At 35.4% G+C, this 11,767-nt stretch overlaps 1 protein-coding gene across 1 annotated transcript; it reads right to left on the bottom strand.

Moving 5' to 3' along the window:
- Nucleotides 1–1,396: 1,396 nt before the first annotated feature.
- On the bottom strand, nucleotides 1,397–11,125 carry LOC117340815 (heme transporter hrg1-A-like). Its single transcript, XM_033902595.1, has 4 exons — nucleotides 11,113–11,125; nucleotides 10,240–10,377; nucleotides 7,327–7,503; nucleotides 1,397–2,255 (listed from the first exon to the last, which is right to left on the bottom strand). Exons 1-4 carry the CDS (start codon nucleotides 11,123–11,125, stop codon nucleotides 2,104–2,106), a joined length of 480 nt encoding a protein of 159 aa, XP_033758486.1. The 3' UTR covers nucleotides 1,397–2,103.
- Nucleotides 11,126–11,767: the final 642 nt, after the last annotated feature.

The following is an 11,767-nucleotide window of genomic DNA, read 5'->3' as shown; positions in this document are numbered from 1 at the left end:
TGTCTATCGTCCAGACTGCGGTGTCTTGTGCAAGAATGCAGCCTGTAGAGGTAGTTGGAGAGGATACCGACCTTCTTGTCCTGTTATGCTTCCATGCCAACACTGCATCCAGTAACATTTATTTTCGAAGCGAAATCAACAGGACATCTGGAAAAGACCTTTTATAACAAGTGCAATCAATGATTGCGAAAGCTCACCGGTGGCAGCAATCACAATATGCTTTCATTTTTTATGTATGTATAAGCATGTCATTTTGAAATTGTATGTCACATAATATCGCTCCAAGACCTCTAATGGATGTATAAACCAAATAAGAAGGGTGTGGACTTCCAAGCTTTTCAAAACTAACCCCCAAAATCTTTAAAGTGAGTTTTTGTGTCAAAAAAAAGTAAGTCCACTAAATAGTAAAATGCCAAACTGCCAATTTTGTTTCTGTATGATTTGCCACAGCATCACTCCTGGATCTTTAATGAATGTATAAACCAATTAGAAGGGTGATAGGTGTATACTTTTTTACTTACCCCCAAAACTTTGAAGTGAGTTTTGGTGCAAAAAAAGTTAAGTCCACATAATGGTAAAATGCGAAAAAATCACAATTTTTTTCCGCATGATATTGCCATAACATCACTCCTAGACCTCTAATGAATTCATAAACTAAATTAGAAGGGCCTGAGGTGTATACTTTTGGACTTACAAGCTTTCCAAAAACTTACTCCAAAAACTTTAAAGTGGGTTTTGGTGCCAAAAAAGTTAAGTCCACTAAATGGTAAAATGCGAAAAAATCACAATTTTTTTCTGCATAAGTTTGCCATAACATCACTCCTAGACCTCTAATGAATGCATAAACCAACTTAGAAGGGCCTGAGGTGTATACTTTTGGACTTACAAGCTTTCCAAAAACTTACTCCAAAAACTTTAAAGTGGGTTTTGGTGCCAAAAAAGTTAAGTCCACTAAATGGTAAAATGTGAAAAAATCACAATTTTTTTCCGCATAATTTTGCCATAACATCACTCCTATGCCTCTAATGAATGCATAAACCAACTTCGAAGGGCCTGAGGTGTATACTTTTGGACTTACAAGCTTTCCAAAAACTTACTCCAAAAACTTTAAAGTTTTGGGGTGGGACGCCGACGCCGGACGCCGACGCCGACGCGGACGCCGGGGTGACAGCATTAGCTCTCGGTTACTCGTAACCGGTGAGCTAAAAAGGGTGAATATTAGATATATAAAATTGTTACAGCCGTGACTCACGAGCGTGTATTATTGGCACGAGCGTGTATTATTGGAAAATAATACATGGTTTTAAACCAATCAAAACTGGCGTTGCATAGCAAACATGGTAGAATGATATATATACCATACGTAAGTGTTTACCTATCATATATATATATATACCATACATAAGTGTTTACCTATCACATATATATATATATATATATACCATACACAAGTGTTTACCTACGTATCATAGATAACAATAACTAAACCATATCTGTATCACATACATGTAAGTTGCCGTTTCTACCTTTCTATATGAAGTAAAGAGATAACTTTATCTAATATTTTACAGCTACATTTCGTATTTGACCATAATAATTCATCCTAATAAAAGCTACTTGGAATTTCACAGGTGAATGTTTTAACATAGGTAGGTTTGGAGAAAAGGTGTAGTTTTGTGTTATCATAACGAGGTTTACATTACCATTATTTCAAAATGAAAGGTGTACGATGCCATATGGGGGTCCACGTTACATAAACATCACTATCCTTTCTATTGTTATATATATAACGTAATTATAAGGATGCAATCGGACCTCATTAAACCTGTGTGTTGTGTACAAATAATTAATATTATAAAAAATAAAAAGCAATAAAACATAAATTTGACTTATCTAATTGAGCTGAAGCAGAGAGTAAAGTAAATATCAGAGCACCAGTTAATGCTCATTTTAGAATTCATTGGTAGCATAAATGTCAACCAACGAAAATATGTGATTTCTCAAGTTAATGTCCCTGACTGTTTCTGCACCTTGTTGAAACATGCGGTAGTGCTGTAAGTCAGGTTTTGAAAGGTGGCAGTATATCAAATTTAATCTGAAATACTAACATTTATCAGATTTCGGCAAAATTGTGTAAACTTCGTAAAATTTGTTGCGATACCTCCGTGCTGACAACAACAGAATGAATCCCCACTTCCATGTCATAAAACACCATACTAGGGTCAGATAGTAGCCTGCACCATAGATCTGTAAACCTGTAGGTACAAAATCATACATCGTTAATACACTGGATCCCATTGGCATACAATGGATCACATCGATACACAATGGATCACATCAATACACAATGGATCACATCAATACACAATGGATCAGACTGACAGACAATGGATCACATCAATACACAATGGATCACATCAATACACAATACACAATGGAACATCAATACACAATGGATCACATCGATACACAATGAATCACATCAATACACAATGGATCACATCAATACACAATGGATTACATCAATACACATTGGATCACATCAATACACAATGGAACATCAATACACAATGGATCACATCAATACACAATGGAACATCAATACACAATGGATCACATCAATACACAATGGAACATCAATACACAATGGATCACATCAATACACAATGAGTCACATCAATACACAAAGGATCAGACTGACACACAGGATCAGACTGACACACAATGGATCACATCAATACACAATGGATCACATCAATACACAATGGATACCATCAATACACAATGGATTACATCGATACACATTGGATCACATCAATACACAATGGAACATCAATACACAATGGATCACATCAATACACAATGGAACATCAATACACAGTGGATCACATCGATACACAATGGATTACATCAATACACAATGGATCACATCATTACATAATGGATCACATCGAAAACACAATGGATCACATCAACATACAATGGATCACATCGACACACAATGGATCACATCAATACACATTGGATCACATCAATACACATTGGATCACATCAATACACAATGGATCACATCAAGACACAATGGATCACATCAATACATCATGGATCACATCAATACACAATGGCTCACATCAATACACAATGAATCAGATCGATACACAATGGATCACATCAATACACAATGGATCACATCAATACACAATGGATCACATCAATACACAATGAATCAGATCGATACACAATGGATCACATCAATACACAAAGGATCACATCAATACACAATGGATCACATCAATACACAATGGATCACATCAATACACAATGAATCACATCAATACACAATGGATCACATCGATACACAATGAATCACATCGATATACAATTGATTACATCAATACACAATGGATCACATCAAGACACAATGGATCACATCAATACACAATGGATTACATCAATACACAATGGATCACATCAATACACAATGGATTTTCAATACACAATGGATCATATCAATACACAATTGAACATCAATACACAATGGATCACATCAAGACACAATGGATCAGATTGATACACAATGGATCATACTGATACACAATGGATCACATCAATACACAATGGATCACATCGACACACAATGGATCACATCAATACACAATGCATCACATCAATACACAATTGATTACATCAATACACAATGGATCACATCGACACACAATGGATCACATCAATACACAATGCATCACATCAATACACAATGGATTACATCAATACACAATGGATCACATCAATACACAATGGATCACATCAATACACAATGGATCACATCAATACACAATGGATCACATCAATACACAATGGATTTTCAATACACAATGGATCATATCAATACACAATGAATCACATCAATACACAATGGATCACATCGATACACAATGAATCACATCGATATACAATTGATTACATCAATACACAATGGATTACATCAATACACAATGGATCACATCAATACACAATGGATCAGACTGACACAATGGATTATCAATACACAATGGATCACATCAATACACAATGGATCATATCAATACACAATGAATCACATCAATACACAATGGATCACATCGATACACAATGAATCACATCGATATACAATTGATTACATCAATACACAATGGATTACATCAATACACAATGGATCACATCAATACACAATGGATCACATCAATACACAATGGATTTTCAATACACAATGGATCACATCAATACACAATGGATCATATCAATACACAATGAATCACATCAATACACAATGGATCACATCGATACACAATGAATCACATCGATATACAATTGATTACATCAATACACAATGGATTACATCAATACACAATGGATCACATCAATACACAATGGATCACATCAATACACAATGGATTACATCAATATACAATGGATCACATCCATACACAATGGATCACATCAATACACAATGGATTACATCAATACACAATGGATCACATCGATACACAATGGATCACATCAATACACAATGGATCACATCAATACACAATGGATCAGACTGACACACAATGGATCACATCAATACACAATGGATTACATCAATACACAATGGATCACATCGATACACAATGGATCACATCAATACACAATGGATCACATCGATACACAATGAATCACATCGATATACAATTGATTACATCAATACACAATGGATTACATCAATACACAATGGATTATCAATACACAATGGATCACATCAATACACAATGGATCACATCAATACACAATGGATTATCAATACACAATGGATCACATCAATACACAATGGATCATATCAATACACAATGGATCACATCGATACACAATGGATCACATCGATACACAATGAATCACATCGATATACAATTGATTACATCAATACACAATGGATTACATCAATACACAATGGATCACATCAATACACAATGGATCACATCAATACACAATGGATCACATTAATACACAATGGATTACATCAATATACAATGGATCACATCCATACACAATGGATCACATCAATACACAATGGATTACATCAATACACAATGGATCACATCGATACACAATGGATCACATCAATACACAATGAGTCACATCAATACACAAAGGATCAGACTGACACACAATGGATCACATCAATACACAATGGATCACATCAATACACAATGGATACCATCAATACACAATGGATTACATCGATACACATTGGATCACATCAACATACAATGGATCACATCGACACACAATGGATCACATCAATACACATTGGATCACATCAATACACAATGGATCACATCAAGACACAATGGATCACATCAATACACAATGCATCACATCAATACACAATGGATCACATCAATACACAATGGATTACATCAATATACAATGGATCACATCCATACACAATGGATCACATCAATACACAATGGATTACATCAATACACAATGGATCACATCGATACACAATGGATCACATCGATACACAATGGATCACATCAATACACAATGGATCAGACTGACACACAATGGATCACATCAATACACAATGGATTACATCAATACACAATGGATTACATCAATACACAATGGATCACATCAATACACAATGGATCACATCGATACACAATGGATCACATCAATACACAATGGATCACATCGATACACAATGAATCACATCGATATACAATTGATAACATCAATACACAATGGATTACATCAATACACAATGGATTATCAATACACATTGGATCACATCAACATACAATGGATCACATCGACACACAATGGATCACATCAATACACATTGGATCACATCAATACACAATGGATCACATCAAGACACAATGGATCACATCAATACACAATGCATCACATCAATTTACAATGGATTACATCAATACACAATAGATCACATCAATACACAATGGATCACATCAATACACAATGGATCACATCAATACACAATTGATTACATCAATACACAATGGATCACATCAATACACATTGGATCACATCGATACACAATGGATCACATCAATACACAATGGATCACATCAATACAATGGATCACATCAATACACAATGCATCACATCTATTTACAATGGATTACATCAATATACAATGGATCACATCGATACACAATGGATCACATCAATACACAATGGATCACATCAATACACAATGAATTACATCGATACACAATGGATCAGACTGACACACAATTGATCATATCGATACACAATGGATCACATCGATACACAATGGATCACATCAATACACAATGGATCAGATCGATACACAATGGATCACATCAATACACAATGGATCACATCGATACACAATGAATCACATCGATATACAATTGATTACATCAATACACAATAGATCACATCGATACACAATGGATCACATCAATACACAATGCATCACATCTATTTACAATGGATTACATCAATACACAGTGGATCACATCGATACACATTGGATCACATAAATACACAATGGATCACATCAATACACAATGGATCACATTAATACACAATGGATTACATCAATACACAATGGATCACATCGATACACAATGGATCACATCAATACACAATGAATTACATCGATACACAATGGATCAGACTGACACACAATTGATCATATCGATACACAATGGATCACATCGACACACAATGGATCACATCAATACACAATGGATCAGATCGATACACAATGGATCACATCAATACACAATGGATTACATCAATACACATTGGATCACATCAATACACAATGGATCACATCAATACACAATGGATCACATCAATACACAATGAATCACATCAATACACAATGAATCACATCGATACACAATGGATCAGACTGACACACAATGGATCACATCGATACACAATGGATCACATCGGTACACAATGCATCACATCAATTTACAATGGATTACATCAATACACAATGGATCACATCAATACACAATGGATCACATCAATACACAATGGAACACATCAATACACAATGGAACATCAATACACAATGGATCACATCAATACACATTACACAATGGATCACATCAATACACAATGGATCACATCAATACACAATGGATCAGACTGATACACAATGGATCACATCAATACACAATGGATCAGATTGATGCAAGGCTTTGATCGATTTAACAACATATGAACTAGTAAATATGTCCCACCGAAAATTAAAATAAATATTAGATAAGTGTACCTGTCGAGAGTTAATTGTCTCACCTTGTCCTTGTGTGATTGCTAGAGTGAGATACACGACGAAGCCACACACACCCGCTAACTGGATAAAACATCCTAACAGCATCAGTCTACTGAGCGAAGTACGTTCTATGTAGAGCCCTTTGGAAATCTTCCTGTAGTACTGGATATGTAGTAATAATGTCAGGCCCGCCACTAAACCTGTCGATAAACAGAGAAACAACGGAGTTTTATAAAAGACAGACTCATAATAATAGTACCCTTATTGAAATTCAGCTCAGACACAAAATGTGTTTATTTTCTCTCAATCTAATTGAAATCTAGATGGTCATTTTCACTACGTTAGGAACATGTAACGTAGTGAGAATGACCATCTAGACTTTAGATTGATTTTCTCTATTCATGATATTGCCCCACAGATAATGTCTGATTGCATGACAGTAAATTAGTAATTATTCAAACATAGTCTCCTTGTTTTTTCCGTCCGTTCATTTTCCATCTGAATAATTGGAGGTCCAGAATGTCTAAATAGATTTATCTTGAACCATCCCTTGGCCAACAAGAGGTAGTACATGAGTACTGTACGAGTGGTCAGGATGTGGGAGTGATTGTTTACCGTAATTATCTACATAATGTTCAAGAGGTGGTGTAAGAGGTACACACTATAGTTATAACACTTGATTAAGAGTTGTTGGCAGTGCTCGGGCAATCGTATAAGGGGAGTTGTACATTGACAACTGTATACTATTTCCTTTACATGCCTTACGCCAATAGTAATAAAATGAACCAGGCAGTTTCGTGTTGAATGCATAGAAATTGTTTATGAGACTGGATGATCACGGGTTAATCTGTCATAGACCAAAGATCGATACGCTGCAGTGACAAGCGATTTGTGATATTTTCAAGTTAAATGATACAATGAGCTATTTAACAGTGATTATTTCTTTTCTTGTTTTCCCTTTAACGCCGTATAACATTGTATAGCTTTACAGGATTGTCTTATGGTTTGCGTACATTTCAGATTTCCACTGGGATGTTCCACTTGTTTTCTACTTTACAATTATCTTTGACAAACGAGACATAACGTCATAGTAACCATGACTTATGACATCCTTGATACTCCAGAGTTTACGACCACAATGACATACGCTCCCTTCACCCCATGTCATACCAAATGTATTCAAGAGCTGAAGAGAGCGTATGTGATCCCCTGAAGTATCGAGGATGGACTTATGGTGGCGTTTATATGTATCAGTGACATAATGAACAGTGTTACATGCAAAAACAAAACCATTTATTTTGCGGTTGAGACATTAAAGCCAAAGCAAAAGGGCTTGACGGACGTGCCCGGCGTTTACTCTAGCCCGAGTTTTCTCTGGTCCTGACACCATATGTCAGAGTCAGAGGAAACTCTGGCTACGTGTACTCATACTAAAACTCCTTAAATATTAGAAAACAGGTATTCTATAGTGTATTATGAAGGAATTCAGCATTATACTCATCACATTTTTTTAAATAACGAAAAATGATCTGTAATTTTGAGCGAGAGTGAAGCGTTATGAGGTGCTATGACAATGATACGTAGAGTGGCGGTAAGCACAGGATTGGATATGATTTTACTAAATAAGGAAACCAATCATGAACGATATATATGGTGTCCCCATTTAGACAGACGACACGTCGAATAATCCAATTCAATAGAGTTAAATAAAACTATGATGCCCTCTGCATGTGTCACTGTGTTGGATTACTTTATTGGTTTGTTTCAGGGTCGTTTTGAGGCGGAGTCACCTTGTTGTAGTTGGTGACTACCTCACTAAACAACATATTGGAGACTTGTCGCATGGCATTAGGTTAAGTGTCTTACCCAAAGACACAACCACGACAGCACCGACCGACATGTTTCTCATATACCTGAGAAACACAAACCGATACTACATTCCATATGGAGAGGATATTGAATGGTTCCCTGTTTAATATAACATATATTTCACGAGTATGACAGAATATCGATATTTTCACGAGTGTATGCAGAAGCACCAGTGGAAAATATTGAAATATTCTGTCATACGAGTGAAACATATGTTATATTAAACGGGAAACCATTCAATTTTCTTTTTATTGTATTTTACACTATCTATACCTTATAAAGTTAGACTACCTATACCTTATAAAGTTAGACTACCTATAGGGCTATATCCTACAATAAAATATTTAATAGGCAGTTACCTGTATATTGAATATAGACAAGTGAAATTTATTCATCTCTATTTCGCAGGAAATGTTTCATGAATCTTTTTTAAGTTACATTGGATCGCAAATTTCAGACTGATAAAATGAACAAAATGGTCGACAGGTTATCCATCCTAAATTCTAGGAGCACTATGTGGTAGCACTGTGGATTCAGCAGGTATAGAATCTCAATTTACGTGGGTATAGTCTAATGTAGTGTATCTACATAAGGCGTAATAAAATTACACGCCAGACACGAAGGGTCCCATCTTATAGAGTTGGCAGTTGTTAAAGTTTGTTAATCGATATTTCCAAGTAAGTTTTAAAGTCTTGTTTTTTAGATTCCATATGCAAATTCATATCGGTCCCTGTGCATGTTTAATGCGAAGACAGATCTTATCTTATTCGAATTCCCTGCCTGTGAATGGCATGCCTCGACCCAGTTCTTGACCCCTGATAGCCACACATGTATACATGTAGATCTGCATGTATGTTGACATATAACAATATGGTCACAGGTGGTAGGCTATTTTACAGACGACTAACTAACGAATTGAACACACATGGCTGTAAATGCTGCATCCATCAGTGTGTTCAGTTTATTTCCATGGTATTACTTCTTAAACAGATTGTAAAGTTCTTGTATATATATGTCGTATGTGTACTGACAGTGTAGGATTTATGTTTGTAAGTACTGTCACTTACCGGAAGTCAGTCCCCATAAGGCTGCGTCCCAGTTAGAATACTTATATCCAAATACAAACAATACTGATATTCCAATCAACAAACCTACGGAAGCATAGACTACCCGGACCTTTCGTGTGAAAGTCCAAATGAGAGTCGCTTACAAAGCGTGTAGACATCTTCGTTTTCGGATTAACAAAACAAGCTACACTCTAGAGACAATCCGAATACGAGAGCATCCGAATGTAAAAGTTTTATGAGTCTTCGTTCAGCTGCATTATAAAATATGATAATAAAATACGTTGTTTTTATTATTTGATTACCTACAAATACCCGTGGTCCGTGCAGCTAGGGATGTATTCAGTTAATTAAATATTTTTTTTTTTATAAATTACCAGACAAAGTAATTAGTTCTATCAAAAGTATACATCACCAGAGACTTGTATATCAGGTATATACGTCTCTGACATCACGCACATAATACTTTCAAAATAATTTCAATCAGACTTTTGATTTAAACATATTCTAATAATAGCATGTATCGGAAATAATTAGCAAAAAACATGAATAGTCACGCTTGATTGCGGGCTACACAAATTCTCCCCCTAAAAAATGAAAATCGTCGATTTAGGACGTTAAAATACATTTTAAGAAAATCCACTTACACGGATTGATTTTAAACCTGAAATCAAATCTTTGTAGAAAAAATCACTTTAATCCATTCTGTAATGAAGGAGAAAAACGGAAATATCCAAAGCTCGGGCTCGGGTCTTCGGCTCGGGCTCGGCTCGGGATACACACATTCTCTACCACCATATACATGTACATTACGAATACAAAGAAACGCGCACGCCGATATAATACTCGCAGGTAAAAGCGTTTTTCTTATCTAACGGAGTAATTCCATAATGACAATCATTATAATAGCATATATTGATTAATAAATATTCAAAACTTTTTCGCATACTGTAACGTTTTAGTTCAAGTTTTAAACATGTTATTACAATGATGGTTCAAGGTGCTTCTCAGAGCTTATGATGACATATTGTAAATGAAAGGCAAGCATGATATTCCGGGGTAAAATCTAATAGGGTCGGAATGTATTACTACCGATGGAAACTTAACACCTAAAGCTTGTTTGGATATGAGGTTGATCTTTGAGGGTATTAAAACTGTAGTGGCCAGGTGAAATGAACTCATGTCACAGTTTAAAAGAAACTTCATAAAAGGCATGCCCTGCTGATCCTATCATCATACAAGTTTGCTTTTTTCCTCGCGTGTGACGGAGTCCCAGATCAAGACAATAGCTATATTTTTTTCCGAATGCAGCGTCCTCTATCTTTGTGTTGAACTCCAAGTTGTACAAATCCTATTTCATTTTGTAGTCAAATAACACAAAACTGTGTTCTTTTATTAACAAAAGTACCAATTTTACCTAACTCCAAGTACCTTACCTCTAATACATGTATACTACTAAAGTATAAAATACAATAAAATGAAAATTGAAAGGTTTCCCGTTTAATCAGTGTACGTCTCTGGTTAATATAAC

This window comes from Pecten maximus, chromosome 2, assembly GCF_902652985.1.
Source record: "Pecten maximus chromosome 2, xPecMax1.1, whole genome shotgun sequence".
Taxonomy (NCBI): Eukaryota; Metazoa; Mollusca; class Bivalvia; order Pectinida; family Pectinidae; genus Pecten; species Pecten maximus.
The sequence above is the reverse complement of the archived record's forward strand: the minus strand, read 5'-3'. Positions and strand labels throughout refer to the sequence as shown.